At 43.8% G+C, this 16,317-nt stretch overlaps 2 protein-coding genes across 21 annotated transcripts in view; one reads left to right on the forward strand and one right to left on the reverse strand.

Moving 5' to 3' along the window:
• LOC118504287 (putative thiamine transporter SLC35F3) overlaps positions 1-16,315 on the reverse strand; it is a 30,848-nt gene extending 14,533 nt beyond the window's left edge. For 11 of the 20 annotated variants that reach the window (XR_004905286.1, XR_004905285.1, XM_036038577.1 and 8 more), the window contains exons 1-2: positions 16,120-16,250; positions 15,051-15,235 (exon numbers count right to left, since the gene is read on the reverse strand). The gene's annotated coding sequence lies outside the window, so the exon portion shown is untranslated. Of the gene's footprint in view, positions 1-15,050; positions 15,236-15,296; positions 15,318-15,380; positions 15,401-15,448; positions 15,565-16,053; positions 16,251-16,297 lie in introns of those variants that run through there. The other 9 variants (XM_036038575.1, XM_036038570.1, XM_036038569.1 and 6 more) reach the window with 9 other exon arrangements.
• On the forward strand, positions 1,208-9,370 carry LOC118504290 (rho GTPase-activating protein gacII-like). Its single transcript, XM_036038585.1, has 3 exons — positions 1,208-1,803; positions 8,187-8,290; positions 8,397-9,370. Exons 1-3 carry the CDS (start codon positions 1,750-1,752, stop codon positions 9,268-9,270), a joined length of 1,032 nt encoding a protein of 343 aa, XP_035894478.1. The 5' UTR covers positions 1,208-1,749; the 3' UTR covers positions 9,271-9,370.
• Positions 16,316-16,317: the final 2 nt, after the last annotated feature.

Raw genomic sequence — 16,317 nt, forward strand, 5'->3', positions numbered from 1 at the left:
TCAGCACAATCTCTTAGAGTATTTGACCGACTGGAGCTAAAACAAGAAAACATCTCCGGATTAACACACTTGTCAATAAGAAAGCTAATAGTGCCGCCACACAATTGTACTGCACCAGATGGGGACTCATGCGTACACCAGCCCCACGATGAAGTTATGTGTTGCAGCTAATAAGCGGCATCTGTGAGCGCTTGAAACTGACACGATAAAACGATAAATCCATAAATTCTTTACTGGGGTGCGGGCGCTGGAAACGAGAGCCGTCTACAACGAGCAGCTCGAAAATTCGGTACCGAGACACCTGTAAAAGCTGCGCTAATACTTTCCCCCGAAAAAAAAACCCCACAAGCACGGGTGAAAAACAAACCTCAGCTCGAAAAGCGTCGCTCATGCGCGGGGTGTGCCACGGCCATCATTGCAACGGGGACACCAGGGCTCAGATGAAATTTCGTGCTTTATGAGGTCCATTAATTCGAGTGTCCTTCTCCGGCTCGGTTTGCGTCTGTTCGCCACGGTCTAATCAGTCACGGCTGAACGTTTTGGCCCTACTGTGCTCGGCTTGACAACTCGACTTAGTTTCTTTTCTATCGCGCTGCTGTGCGTCTGTACGTTCTTGGCGGATTATCAACCATAAATCATTGCGTGGTCAGTGAGTCCCCGCTTGTCCGGGAGGTGCTCTGATGCCCTTCCAAGTGCAAGAACGCGTCGGCCTAGGTCGTGAAACGGGGCCGAGAATAAGGGAATATTTTGGGCAAAAGTGAAGGGATACGCTTGCCCAAATTGTCGACGACGAGTAGAGTTGAAGATCTTGCAAGACAGCATGGAACATGTACAACAACAAAAAAATGAACAATTAAATAGCATTTTTATGCAAGGTGGAGCAAAACTTCCTTTCAAAAAATTTCATATACCGCTAAGTGGGCACGAATTTTGGTGGACAGGTGACATAATTCCGTCCCCTTGGTGGTGGTGGCCAAAACTCGAGAACGCCAACGAATTCACCAGTTCGTCCGGTATTTAATCGAGTTCAAAATCTCCAGACTTTCCTGACCACGATCAACAAAAACACAACTATACCCACACACAAATTACGCCCATGCCGCCTGGGAAAAGGGAAGGGTTCAGGCCAAGACAGAGCGAAGAATACAGGCGGAGTGGGAGAAATGAACCGAAAAATCGCAATCGTTTGAAATCGGCTCACCGTTGCGCGTTGGGCAGCCGGGCGGGCGCATGTTGGGTAGCATGTTGCGCGCATCCACCATCACGGGAAGCTCAGTTACGAACGAACGCCGCACGCAAACGCAGGTGTTAACAGAAGCGGTGTCTGCACGAAGCCGCCGAACTGCGCCAAAGCGCACCGTTTGACTGTTGGGTGGAACCAGACACCTGCCCATAAAGTTGGCCAAGCTTCTTTTTTTTCATCCACCAAGAATTCAAAGTGTCTCCAAGTGTGCTTACACCTTGTTTTCTGTGATACGAATAGTTGGCAAGTGTTGAACGTGTTTGTGTTGTGGTAGGAACGTACCTCGCGGAAAGCGACAGCCAGACGACTGGTAGTGAAAAATAGTTTCGTGAACCACAATCGACTAGCGCACCAGCAGCTCATCATCCATCGTTACGCCATCCTCAAGCCGTGGAGCCCACTGGTGGTAACGCAAAGTTTGTGTGGACACGAACCGAATGCATCGTACGCCGCCACTACACTAGATCACTGCAGGTGTCCAACAATCTTCCCGGTGGAACGACACAATGGCCAGCGGAACACCCACCAACATGTCCCTCCCCGGATGGCTGCTAGTCGCGGTAAGTGATGCCGCTCGGAGGAACACGCTGCGTCAGGTGTCTGGCTCCCTGGCGCGTCCATGCAACAAACAGTCAGCATCTTCATGCACTCGGTGCTGATTTGATCGATCGATCAAGAGCTAGCCGCAATGTGTGGTGCCGATTGAAAGCTGGGACTGATGTAACGTAGCGTACCCACAGCACAGTTGGTTGTTTGGCCGAATGGTTAATCACGATAAGTTTTCGTGTTGTTATTCTGCGTTTTTTGTTGTTGTTGTTGCTTCTTGGCTACCATTTTTCGATCATTTCCTGCGTCGCGTGGGGAACTCGATGAGAAGTAATTCAGTGTAATTGCAATCGAACCGTGTGCGTACGTACGCGAGCATAATTTGCCCCAGATTCGTGATCGTTTGTGAGGTGGAAACGCTCGCTGGGAAACACGGCGCTAGCTTATGCAAACTTTCGGCGATGCTGTCAAAACATAAGTCAAACCGTGCAAGCAATATACAGATATTCAATCACAACACAAACTGTGACCAAATTGCAGTCAGCATATCGTTAGAGGCGTGTCTTGTGGACATTGGGCAAAAGACGTCGACCCTTCGCTTGAGAAGCTAGCTACGGGGAGGGGACGCGTGGTAAGGCAAACGGTGCTTCAACTTTAACTGGACGAAACTCTGTTTCGAGGTAGCGTGCAACCAATTGCAACCGGAGGTGCAACAGGTATGCAACGTCGGAGCTAATAATGGTCGTAGCCTGGAGGTCACAAAACAGCTGTATTTACACTATTTCGTTTCACCTGCACCTGCTACGAATCCATTTCCTGTAGTTAATTGACGAGCTAAATATATGAACAAGTCGCCGATACGGGTGGAACGGATTTACACCGATTCCTAGAGCCCCCAATGCATTTGCACTTCAATTGGTTCAGCACTGCGTGAAGTTATCTGGAGCTGAGGAAGGACGATTTGTGTGGTAGCCTGCCTTCCGGGGTGGAGGAACTCCATCTCGACCGATGTAATCCGATGGTGGTGACCGTTTGGCAGCTGACGAAATTGTTCCGCACACTTCCACCCGGCAATGTGCAATGTAAGAAGACGAAAGTGCTTGACATTAGTATACTGATGGCAAGCTGAATTTTACCCACGCTCGCTTGTTGCATGATCTTTGGTAATGAATATTTATGATCCACTGCAGACAGCGTGCGGAGCTTCAGTAATAGATTCGAAATTGAGCGGAACATTTGCAAGAAACCGGCACCTCTTGAGAGTATGTTTGTATCAGCTTTGATTAGGTGTTCATTCCACTTTTTAACTCATCCGAAGCACAATTTATCGTCCAGATTTTGGGTTCAGTTGGCCAGCTCTGTGTCTCCTTTTTTTATTTCATTTCTTTTTGGATGTCTAGTGACATCATATGCCTTTGAACTAGTCCACTTTTTACGTTCACCTAATCCAACAAATTTTCTCACAGCAATGCTGCAGGGAACTTCTGGCATACCGTGCGCGCTACATGAAAGGGTCCACACAGGTTACTCCATCGGCCGGGTTTGAGCCGAGCGTGAATATATGGTAAATTAAGTTTTCCACCATCGTTTCGCACGATTGATCTCACACAAATGTTTCGTGACGCTTATGCAAACTATCGCCCAATTGTCCAGACATTGGGTGTAGATAATTTGAGCTTAATCTCTCACGTGTTAGTTGCGGCAATAAGTTCAATATTACTGCGCCCAAAATCATAGAAGCTCTGTGGCTAAACAAGAATGGTACAAGATGTGGCGTTAGATGGATTAAAGAACATTGGAAGCATTAGCAGGCAACAGTAATCTAGATTAGATGTTCCGTAATGGAATGGGAACGTATCAAAGGTAAATGTTTGATGAACCACTTTGCCAGCACCACGGCTTAGTGGGGAGGTTTTGTTTGATAGAGTCAGTTCTTTTGTGAAATATCCGGCTCGCAGCATTACACCACACCAAGGGTTATTAAAGAATGGAATAAAAAAAATCAGGTACTCACAAAAGGCTTCGCCCATACAGCACTGATCCAATTTCCTATCGAAAGGTTTCTTTGATAGAAATGATCGTGCCTGCCTGGAGATCGATCGTTACAACCTGCCAACAGATGAAGCAGGAAACAATCAACAGCAGATCTGTCCGGTTAGACAATCACAAATTTAACAGTCTATTAGTCAAGGTAAATCAAACGACATATTAGTGTAGGAACGCGAGCCCAAAACGATAGGTCCGTAAGACAAGGTTTATTTGGTTAGGTCGCTTTACCACCGCTAACGTGTCAATAACAAACGTATAAAATGTTTTATGAACTGGGGCTAAACATGCTAAAACCAAGCCTGCTCTTGGGCTGCTACTAAAATCGAGATCAACCTCTCTCTAAATAAGCAACGACACCGCTTAGCAGACAGCGTCGATTAGGCAGTTTAATCCGTATGCGTGGTCTAAATTGAATTCATGGCGATCCGGTGTACATATGGCTAGTTGCCACCACGTACGGCTCGTAATTTTTTGCCATCTAAAGAATGTGCAGCCACACATAAAAACCGGGACGGGACGTGGCTGGCGTTTTGGTTTGGCAAAACTATGTCGTCAAGCCTGTTTCTCAAAGCGATCCCCCTCCCCGGTAAGGATATCTATAACTGTAGGTGACTGCATATCACTACCAAAGACGACCTGACTGAACCAAGGCCAAACCGAACGGAAAGACATAAAGAAATGCTTTAATGTGTGTCTCCTTCGAAACGGTTCCTGATGATTGGTGCCGACGATAGCGTTTCGTGTTACAGTTCGCAATGGGTTTCTGATTGTTGTCCCGCTTCGTTCGTTGCTGTTTCTTAAGTTAGTCGAAAACAAAAGTGAAAGTCTTTTTAAAAACTGCCGCAAAACCATGTCACGGAGAATACATTTACTGGAGCGCAAAGGCTAGTGATAGGTGTAGAGAAAGACGAGCGTGCAATTTCGTCCGCGTCAAGGTGGATTACTTTCATTCGACTAGTCACTCGCTGTGCAAAGCTGTACATTTTATTAATATGAGCTTTTAATGACGTCAATTCGTTAATATCGATTTATCGTTTGGCTACCGATAGTAGGTGTTATTAGCTCGAGGATCACTACGATCGAGTTAAACCCGGTAGTGAGCAGAAGAACCTCCAAAGACCTTGCCGCATCGGCCACCATGCTCCGTTGCACTCGTTCTAGGATTCATTAGGTTCTGAACATGGTAGGAATTTAAGCAGAAGGAAAAAAAGAACACTATGTTAATGCTTCAGTAGAAGCGCCATGGCGGCTTTGCAACGCGAGGAAATTGAAGGAATTTGTTAAACAAGCTACAATTGTCCATGGAGTATTGGAATGCTTTTCATGGATCACTGATGGTGCGTTGATTTTTTAAGATATGCTATCAAGATGTAAACGATAACGGTGGGCCGTAAATTCGCCTGTCAGAAGCCCGCGATACCTGAAACAATTTGTATGAAATAATTCACGGTTTTATGATCATCATTGCTGGCACACTCAATTAAGGCGTCGTCTTTCAATCAGGAATTATACATCCCATCCCATCCATCAACGGAAAACGAAACTCCGACCAATTTCGCAGTTTTTGTTACCGTTCTCAGAAAAGCAAAGTATCACATTAGATGGGTTTTGCGCGGAGGTTACAGTAATGGCGGCATGCATGTCGTATTGATCGCTGTTATGTTGCTTACCGTAGAAACCATCCCGCAGTGAAGTAACGAGTGGTTATTGTGGCCGTCTACTCTAGACATTGCACCGCTCAAAGGGCGACTTCGTGTTTCTATTTTCAGGCCTTTTTTAGGCGCTACATTCTCTCTCTCTCTCTCTCTCTCTCTCTGCGTTGTTTTATCGGTCTACCGAGGGAACCCCATAATTGGATTTGCGCTGGAGTGATATATTCTGTACGCAACCGATGAAACAATCCAACAAACAAACACGAAGCTCGCATCCACTCTGGAATGAGAAGTTCCAGAAAACAAAACCATACATCGGAGTGCATCGGGAGCTTCTCGTTGAACTTTTTCTTAACACATTCTTACACGGGCTCGACACTGCTGGGCTGATCTGAGCGCTGTTATAATTAAATTTAGCTAAAACCATAAGCGAATCATGGCACCACGGCCGGGCCGGATAATCGGGGCATTAATTTGAACGCAGGGGTCGCCGGGGGTTGTGTGGCGTCTAGTTAATCCATGACGTCCGTGGGACATTAAACCATACTTCACCTGTGACGAAATTCGAAAGTTTTGTCACGTGCAGAGCGCCACCATAAATTATGAACGATCTAGGCAGGGTCTCTCGATTTCAGGTACTTTTCAATGCCAAACATCATGCGAACTGTATTGCTGAGAAAGACATTAAGATCAAAAACGTCTCAAAAAGCTAGCTTATTCAATGCAACGCCGAGGCTTTGTACGTGTTTGTGTGTCTGTCTGCACACCAAAAAGAAGTGCCATAGCGCACAGTGTGTACGCACGTACGTAATCGAAGCAAAAGCATAAACAACCCGAACACTTCATAACACATGGTGCCGGGCGTAATCAAGTTTCCCGCCAGTTCACTGCTGGCTAAGTACATTTTTGCCATGTTCAGCGCATCGCTACTGCTACAACACCAGCCAGCCTGTTTGCTATTTCATTCACAAGCGCGTTCCGAACATGTATGAACGGGTGGCTGCATAATTTCTTCCGAAGCGTATCGAGCCAGTGTATTTCTTTTTTCTTCTTAAGGATAAGGCCTACAGTTTCATCTGGCAGCAAATGGAAACGTCACGTGGTTATTGAAGGGTTAAATTTCCATTTAATTTGCGATCGGCAGAAAACCTGTGTAACGCCCGTTTCACATTCACGCACGCACGGTAGGCGATTGTGTGCAGGCTGCTGAATGATCGTAGCTAATAGAATGAGTTACGCGCTAATGCATCAGTTTCGGTATGGATTTAATCGAACGTTTATCCGATTCAGTCACCGATGGCTGAAAGGGGATTTCTCAACGCGATCTCAATACTGTGGCTCGCGACGATCGAGCGTTCGATTCGATTTTGGATCGATCGCTACCACGTGCTGCCTGCCAACTGCTGCCGGTAGATCCATCTGCAAGACACGGCACGCCGCCGCACGTGGTGTTGCGTGGTTGTCGCCATTGTCTGGCAGTCAACTTCCTCGTAGAGGGTGTCTCCGCCGTTGGCCACGCACTGTTTGTTTTGCCGTTAGTGGCCCACTACTCTCGTGGCTACTTTCAACACCTGCCGCATGGGCGTTTAAGGTGCGATTAAGAGCGTGCATTTTTACATTATTGATGAATTGGATGGATTGAACCCCCGAAACCGAAATCCTGCGTTCCAGCCACTGGCGACGGCCTTGAAGAGGTTTTTTTATCGCTCTGTTGTTTGCTTCTTCGTTTCGTTTGGTAAATACTTGGTAAATCATGCGAAGCTGAACTGCTCGCGGTGTCTTGTTGCGCTAGGTCCGGCGTCTCGAACTGAGTTGAGCATGTAAAACGTATCAAATGTCTTTCTTTTTATTGACATGACTGCCATAAAGTGTCAACTTAAACGGTGAGTAGTTCAATTTACCTTCAACGGTGTTGCTTTGGGATCAATGTTAAGAAACCTGAACCGATTGCCGCGGATACTTGCAAAGATTATAAAACGAAAGAAGCTGCCTCTAAGTCTAGTAATCTGTTGAAAAACTGTTACTGTTACGTCGATTAAGGGGGTGGTCATTGGTTTATGACACGAAAGGATCGGTATAGAATTTCAACCGGGGCGTACCTTGGAGTACGCTGGAATGGATATTTGCCAGGTAAAATCCGAAATCGTCTGCTGTGTGGGATTAATCGGTTGCTCTCGGAATGGTCTTGAGTAATCCATTGATTTCTAATAATCAGGCCCAATGGATTAATCCGTATTGCTTCATATACTCAGATTGAATACGAATTGCATGTGTTAAACACCGCATTTATAGCCATTTAAACGAATAAGCGCCTCATAAACGCTGCAGAGTCAAATCATCAGCCGTTTTCAAATAAAAATCACAGTGTTAAATCTAAGTGGTTCTGAATTGAATACTGAACATTATATGTTTTCGTTCATTAATATTCGTTAAACAATGATTACCGTATGAATTCATTAGTTTATACATTTTAAGTGTTAATTCAGATTCTGCTCCAACCGACTACCGATTCACCAATCCGAATTCAAAAGATAAGGCATGATACCTATGAATATTCTAGAAGTCTTAGCCCACTTATTGTCCACGATTAATTGAAACTATTACTGGGCTTTTATTAAAGTTCTATTACTAGAAGACCACACAACATCCGTCCTTGCTTCCGGAATCATGATTATTTTGTAAATGTTTTCTTGCAGGTTGCAATTTTGAATTGGTATGAACCGTTGGTGGCATCGTACAATGTAGCGGAACACAGACTGGACTATATTAAATTGGGTGAAGGTCGTGAGTATAACTATCAGTAAGTACACAATATGCACCTCAAGCTTTGTTGCTCATAGCGCATCCTTCATTACGACCCGCGCCACTCATGCCATCCCTTTCCCGTTGCCGTTCCAAACACACAGCTACAACGATGGTGTAGCATCCAGTTACGATAAGCGCAAATTTTACAAACGTCCACAAGCCTTCAAGCAGCCATACACGCTTAAGAACTTCCCAACGCCAGTCGAGCAGATTGCCACGAATGAATTCCAAACGCATCCTCAGCCACAAACGTACATGTCGCAGGAAAGTCTGCTGCCGGTGTACGAGTCACACGAGAAAACCGTGCAGTACGTACCGGCGGACTACTCTGTTTCCTCCAAGCCAACCTCCGCCGAACGGGGGTCGCCATATGCTTTGACCCATTCCGTCGGTCCGGTTTCGTATACGGGCAGTTTGGCCGAGCGAGTCATCCAGATGATTCAATTGCATCATCCACCTAGTGTAAAGAATGTCAGTGCCGCTGTTTCTACCAGTAGCACCGCCAACGGTATCGGGACGGGCTTCCAACAGACCAGCGTACAGTACCATCAACATCCCGGAAGTTATCAGTATTTCAATGCGCATCCAGCGCCATCTACGTACGAGCTGGTACGGCCCATAAGCAACTTTCCACCGCCAAGGCCTTACATTGCTCCGGCATTGACCACTACCAAGGCACCGTATGTTGCACCGTTCCTACAAAGAACGTCTACCACAACCACCACCACCACGACGACGACTACCACGCCTGCCCCACCGCCGACTAGGCGACCTCCCTACGTGGCACCGGGGGTCACGAACGATCCGCTGCTCAGTTCGGTGTCCCTCACCAACCAGCTCAAGTATACCAGCTCCAGCAGGCCGGCGACGTCCAATCGGCCGGCCACGTCCTCGGGCAGCGGCAATCCGCTGCAACCCTACGAGCCCGAGTTCGATATAGATATACGGATAGATTTGCGCGATGATTCCGCGTAGTGTTCGTAAATCTATTCTAGCATAATTTAAGCTGCCTATTTCCATGCACCATTATTTCATACGCCAACGTGACAAATAAAATGTTCAACGCCGAAATCGAGCCCATGCCGTTTGTTGTTTTTCTTTTCACAATCGCAAAAATTAGGACAACGCTAATGGAGTGTCCAGACTTAGTCCTGCTAGTGTTTCTACATGTTTTCCCTTTTCCCTTTTGATACGTTGATTTATGGTTTTCAACAGGGTTAAACACAAGTCGTAAGTTATCCTGTATTACTTTTTAGGAATGATAAATATTTATGCTTTTTTGGATATTTTTGTTGCAATGCTGCAGCATAGAACAAATGGATCTGATAATTCTATATCCGGGGGACTTTTACCGCACGATACAGTTCAAGGTAAGATGGAATGCGGCATTAAAAGCACATAAATTATATTTTGTAGGTAGCTCTAAAAAATTTTCACGTCATCTTACTATCCCATAAGTGCATTAAAGGAGTTGTTTTTCCTTTAAGCTGGGAAGCTGAATCTTAAAATATTTGGAAAACTGGCATCAAACCATTAAAAATCTTAGAAAAAGAACTTTTTCTTTTTCTCATATCAGCATTTGTTGTAGAGTTATCCATACTAATCACTAACTTAGTTAATTATAGTCTAACATAGTATTATCAATATAAACAATTCTTACCAGTCAACCTGAGGTTTACGCTTTAATTCAAAAACAAATTTACCGATGAGCATTCGACTCCTGCCATATGCTTAAAATTTCCGGCTTTCTGGTCTGAAATTTTTCCAAATATTTACCAAGATTAGTTACAATGCATGCTCAAGAGCAACGTAACACAGCAAACCGGATTGACATGAACTCAAGTTGGCTCAAGAAGAGCTTACAATCCAACACACAATCGTCTTCTATATCGTCTTACATAGACTGTTAAACTCGATACCCCTGAATAGGGTGTTTATTGCGAAGCAAAACAAAAAAACAATAAACGCGACATTGATCATCCTTACGCAAGCTTTTTTACAACCGAGATACATACCATGAGAACTCGGGCAGATGTTTGCGGGCTATGAATTTCAATCGATTTTTCTGCTATATCCATATTCAAACTCTAAGCGCTATCTGTGTGAAGCCTGCGGCTGCGAAGATAAATTATTTTACCGAAAAATACTACCCCGAGACCATTAGTCTTGATCAGCCATAGTCAAATGTCATTCGAAATTAATATTTTACATTCCTTCCAACTTCGCCAAACTGGAAGATAATACAACAACAACAAAAAAGCAACAACAACCCTTCTTTCTTTTCGCTTTGTACGGCAAAATGTACTTAACAAGCCTATTTGTACCTTTTTGGTGAGTTGAAGGAAACAAAAACAGACGATTACCATTAACAACTTTGAGCCTCGATGTTTGAAACAGGCCCGGCGCGTTCACCATTCCTTTCTTTAGCGCATTGCAAAATCATTCTCCCCGAAAAGATGCAAAGGTGTGTGTGTGTGCATTTTCCTTATAATAAAGGCATTTTCGCTGCTGCGTTCGTTTAAGCTTCGGATTCAAATTAGACCATTTAATTTGCATTTCCACTAGAAGCCTTCGCTTAAACAAATCGTTGGAAAAATAAATACAAATGGTTCAATGGTTTGCACTCCTGAATTAAGAAAAGAGTTCCGAAGAGTTTTATTTAAAATGTTAGCACAGGGGATGTTTTTGCTGGGACACTTTGCAATTTTCCACAGAAATATACAAATGCCACAAAACGAACAAAAGTTGGACCCTTAACTGAAGTCTTTTATACTGTTTCATGTATAAAAATGCTTATTTTCTTGATTTGATTTAGTTTCACGTTGCTTTGCTACATTAAAACTGTAATTTATTAAGTTAACAAACTGTTGATTTGAAGGAGGTGCTTTATTTTAAAATTACCACAAGAATTAATTTAATTTTGCGTGAATGCTGTGCCTTTGAAGCATGTTGAGTCATTAATAGCCGAGAGCTTAGCCATAGCTGTCATGGAATGAAACAGCTGCTACTCCGAGTTGGCTACCGAATGATTAGATGAGGCTATAAAATAGAGATTTTCCCAAGGATTGACAATGGTCGCTAAAACTTTTGAGTCTCCTCAAACGATGTCAGAGTTCATTGTCTAGAAAATATATTTCTCACTAGAGCCCAGCCACTTTTTCTACGTGATAACAATATGAACAACTTCACCTTAGGTATGGACGATGAGTTTTATACGAAAATGTCCATCCGGCCCGAGAAACCGGTATTTCTCATCAGATTCTGCTGCAGATCAGATAATACTAAGTTTACTCAACACTGATAAATGGCTGGAATTAGATCCCTTTTTATACGTTTTTATTCTTATGAAGTGATAGTGAGTGAGTGATAATATATTAAAAAAAACTCTAAAAAAATTAACCCAATTTTTCGTTCAGGAATAAAATTGATAATACGAACAAATTTGTATTAGAATCCTTCACTGTTCATCAAGGATAACACTTATCTAGCAAACACAACTAACCTTTTTTGAACACCCATCGGTAGGTCAGACTCATTAAGCCCACAGAACATTACCAGATGCCGTTGAGAACGCTCTATGTCTGGCAGTAGAACGACCAACGCACAGCTGAGCCTCCCATTAATGTCTTGTTTGAATTGTGTGTTCCTACCAGGTAGAAGTCACCAGGCAGGGTTATTAAATTAACTACAATAGTGTGCTTCCCAACATACCCCCCCTCCCCATCCCCCTCAGCACCATTTAACCATTCATTGATTATTAACCAACCCAACGAATGTTCAGTACAATCATTTTGGGTAACGCTATGAGCGACACCACGTGCCACGCATGGTGGTTACGCTATTGCGGCGAAGGCGAGTGGAAAAGAAATCGATCTAGGCGTAGAATTTTCGTGGTGATGGTGTCCACCAGCGTCCCGAAATACTTAAAGCATTACAACACGTGCGACTAAACTTAGCCATTGTGCTAGTAATGTCTGCAAATCGTCATGACGAAAGCATCGAGCCGGATAGAGGCCGAAATACGAAATCAAATACGTTAATGGCACACGCAATATATGGGCAACAGAACGCTCGTTTGTTGGAACTTTTGCCACTGTGCTATAGACAGGCGAGTTCCAGTGCTAGGAATTAAGCTTACCACACGCCACGACGGAAGCAAGAAGCTCCAATACCACACACGCACACGCAGGTCTCATTCCTTCGGTGGTTCCGGTATGGTTTGCGTCCTTTGCCATGGATAATGCTTATCAGGGCGACGATTCAGGACTGCAGTAGGTGTCCGGGCGGAGGGTAGGCGAGCACTCTACACCAAGCTACCGGCCCATGGATGAGTGGTCGATCTCGTTATGGATACTAAAACCTGTTACGATGTCGGTTCCGTTCAATAAGATTATTTAAAATCGATAATGCCACATCACTTTTTGATACCTGGTCGGCCGTGTGTGCCGTCATGCGTTAGCAAGACTTAGGGCTTCTTATCCTAACGGATTGTCTCGTAGCCAAGCCGAAATGTTTTGTGTGCGACAGCGTGTCTTTTCGTGTTTACTTTGCAGCAGCAAACCTTCAGGCTTCACGTAACCCCACGCTGGCAAGCAGGACGACACACACACAAGTTTACACTGTACAGCCTGCAGATTGCTAAACTGCAAGCCAAACACTGTCCCGGAAGTTTGCTGAATTGCTGGATGAGGGGGGTGTTTGAAAAGGAGGGTTTTGAATAATAAAACGTCCGTTTGTTTCTAGCGGCTGCTTATCTTCCTTGCAGGGCATCATTAACGTGGCCGCTCTTTGTAAACCATTACGCTCGCAGGGAAATATCCGGTGTGTCAGCGTAACTGTACACGACCCGTTTAACATGTACAACAACATTGCATTGCACAATTTTTTGTTGTGCACAGCAATGACGATCCTCGACGGAGACACAAGTACCAAAGGACATTGCAACAAAAAATGGTGTGTTATTGATTTTCTATGGTTAAAAATTTAACTCCCTAGAAGATTGCTGGTAGCAGGGACGACTCTGGCTGCTATATTTAGACCGAAGAGCCAAGTAGCGTAAGGGAATGGGTTAAATAAATAATTTGGAAAAAGGTAGTGCTTTTTTACACATACACACACACACCGAGTACATGGAACGGTTAGTTCAAGGTACGGGTTAATCATAAGTATCTTTGGTTTCGTACTGTGCCTTTTTTGGAAGTCGGTGATGTGTTGCAATTTTACAAGCAATGTAGTAAATAAAATTCAAACAAAAGTTTAGATTATTTGTTTTTACTAAGTTGTTAACTTAAATAGTTTTTTTAATCATCCAAAACGGTCTGGCCATATTGCTTTATTGCTGTTGCCTGAGACGACTTGGACCAATTAATGCTCGAAGTTTCGGAGCCAGAAATGGTTTTAGCAATTCCAGAAGTAGTTGTAGTTGTATCCTACATATTGTCTTCGATTTCAAATTCTTTAGTGGTGCAATTGGGCTGTTCATACTGGACTGTATCATAGGAATGTGAAATCTTGTTTGAATTACCAACAAGCTAGAACACTATCCATCTAAAGCATGATCTTGCCTGTCCCTTCTAAGAGTTTATGATGGCTTTCAGCAGGTTTTGTTTCAGGAAGCCCCTATTAGTGTTGGGCGATCGCATCGGTCTTATCTACTGTTACTGTTATTTAGCCTAATTATAACTTGCTGGTTTAAACTTAAGTCTATTTCCTGATTAAGATAACACTTCAATGTTATGTTACCACCTAATCCGTTATTTCATTAAAAATCACACTCACACTCATAATTGTGAAAGGAAAATGAATAGAATATTCATATTTTACACTGCATAATGTTTCCCAACCCGTTTTACTCACTTTAATTTTTCACAACCCATTCGGCCATTTGTTGAACTAGATTTACACGGTCTTTTCCCATTCCACTCACAGTAATGAGTTCGACACTTGGTACAAAGGTGACAAATGACCCGGGGGAACTGCTAACATTGCATAAAAATATGCATACTTTCATGAAGCTTCCACGAAAAAGAAGCCTTTCGCATTGCCATAAAGAGGCTTCAAAAGGAGAATGAGCAGAGGAATTAATGTTCCCATGGGGACGCCTAGTAGCTATTGGGCCAGATATGATGTAGTCTACTAGAAAAACCATCTCCGATGAAATTCTCAAATGCCAACTTTTGTTATTTTTTTTATAACTCGTAAGTGGTTATGATACACTGTAGAGGTTGTATATGAAAGTCCTCACAGCGTCTCTTCCTTAAAGTCCTAGAAGTAGAGGAGCCTTCTAGATGCCTTTATAGCCTTATTTTCGCTACCAAGTAATGATGAGAAAGCCAAATGTTCAAGTTTTCTTTTCCTATTATAAATATCCACGTTTTCCTGAGTAGAATTTAGGACTTTTGTCTCGTCAAACCATCCAATATGGCAAACCTTCGATTAGTCGATTTGACTGCCTCTTATCATCCGCAAACGATAAGAGTAAGTATTTCCCTTTACTAATTTATACTTTAAGTTCTATACGCTTCTGTAACGGATTCTGCACCATAAATCATCACCATCCGTCCCTTAATGACACTTTTGGGTATGATTTCAGCCTTACAATACGAACCACGCTTTATCTTCCATTGATTTTTCGTTCTACCATAAAAATGTCCTTGACTCTGTCCCGTGTGCGGCAGGGTTTCGTAACGAATGTTATGAAAAGGAAAGCATACAAACATTTACCACAAAACAGGGAAAACTTTTGTTTCACTTACATAAGTTGCTTTCATTGATGCTCCATTTTTCCCATTCACACTGGTCGCTGGTACAATAACACTGGAACTGCTGCGGTTATATGTTTAATCTAGAGGAGATTTAAATAGTCATCTCTGCTTTTCTTTCATTACAATTAAACACTGTTTTGTAAGTAACACAACCTTTAGAACACAACGCACCACAGCTGGAGGGAGGGGGGGAGAGAAATAATGATTCGGTTGATCGTTAAACACTCAGAGACATACATAAATAGCAATACTGCAGGTATAAAACGGCGACTTCAAACACTTCCTCCTGCACGCCGCATGCAATCGTATGCTAATCCTCACTATGAACATCACACTGGTATCACTAATAGCGTTAGTAATGACGATGTACTAAACATTCGGGTTTTTACTTTATGCCTCTTGAAGGACCTCTTTTTTATACCGATGGCACACCGAACTCATATCGCAACCACTTCACACCGAGAGCACATAGCGAACGCGACTGGAACGCGGGAAGATACGCGACCTTTCGCAAGGCTCTCTCCTCTTGGATGGCAACTCACAGTAACCAAATACTACACGAAGCCATACGACGCACCAAGCACGTTCAAAACACTCCGGCCATCAGCAACAGCGGCAGCTAGCTGTCGGTTCCGTCGTGCGCAGTAAATGACCACGGTCATGGGTAACAGGAGTGAAAAACACAACACACACACACACGTACATCTAATCAGAACCCCACTTGGCCCTTTCACATCCCTTGGAACGGTGCCACCCATCCTCGTTGGGGTGGGATATTTTGGGTACATTCTGCTCTTTTCCACCAAAATTTGACGGTCAATGTAGCAACAGCTAATACGCCCTTTTTTTAGAACATAATGAACTTGAGACCACACACGCACGCACGCACACACACATACAATATCGATTGAAAAACATCCTTTGGCGGACCCAGTGTGGACATATGGGACAGGGGGTTGGCAGGACACTTCCGTGGGATGGAAAATTCTCTTACACAAAACGAAAAACTAACATCTAATTACGGTAGATAACAGTATTGATCACCGAATCACAAACACACCGTTTTGTAACACAAACGCACAACGGCCAGCTACAGAATGCTTGGGGCAACACAACTGGTGGCAACGGGAAAATGAACGTGCGACTCGGCCAGCCTGCTTGCTCTGTGCATAATGGCTGCGTACCATCCTGTGGATCTCTATACTTGTGGAATTCGTGAAAACCCGAAGCAAGCTTACCGTCCTGTCTGCTCGGCGCA

Source organism: Anopheles stephensi, chromosome 2 (genome assembly GCF_013141755.1).
Source record: "Anopheles stephensi strain Indian chromosome 2, UCI_ANSTEP_V1.0, whole genome shotgun sequence".
Lineage (NCBI taxonomy): Eukaryota > Metazoa > Arthropoda > Insecta > Diptera > Culicidae > Anopheles > Anopheles stephensi.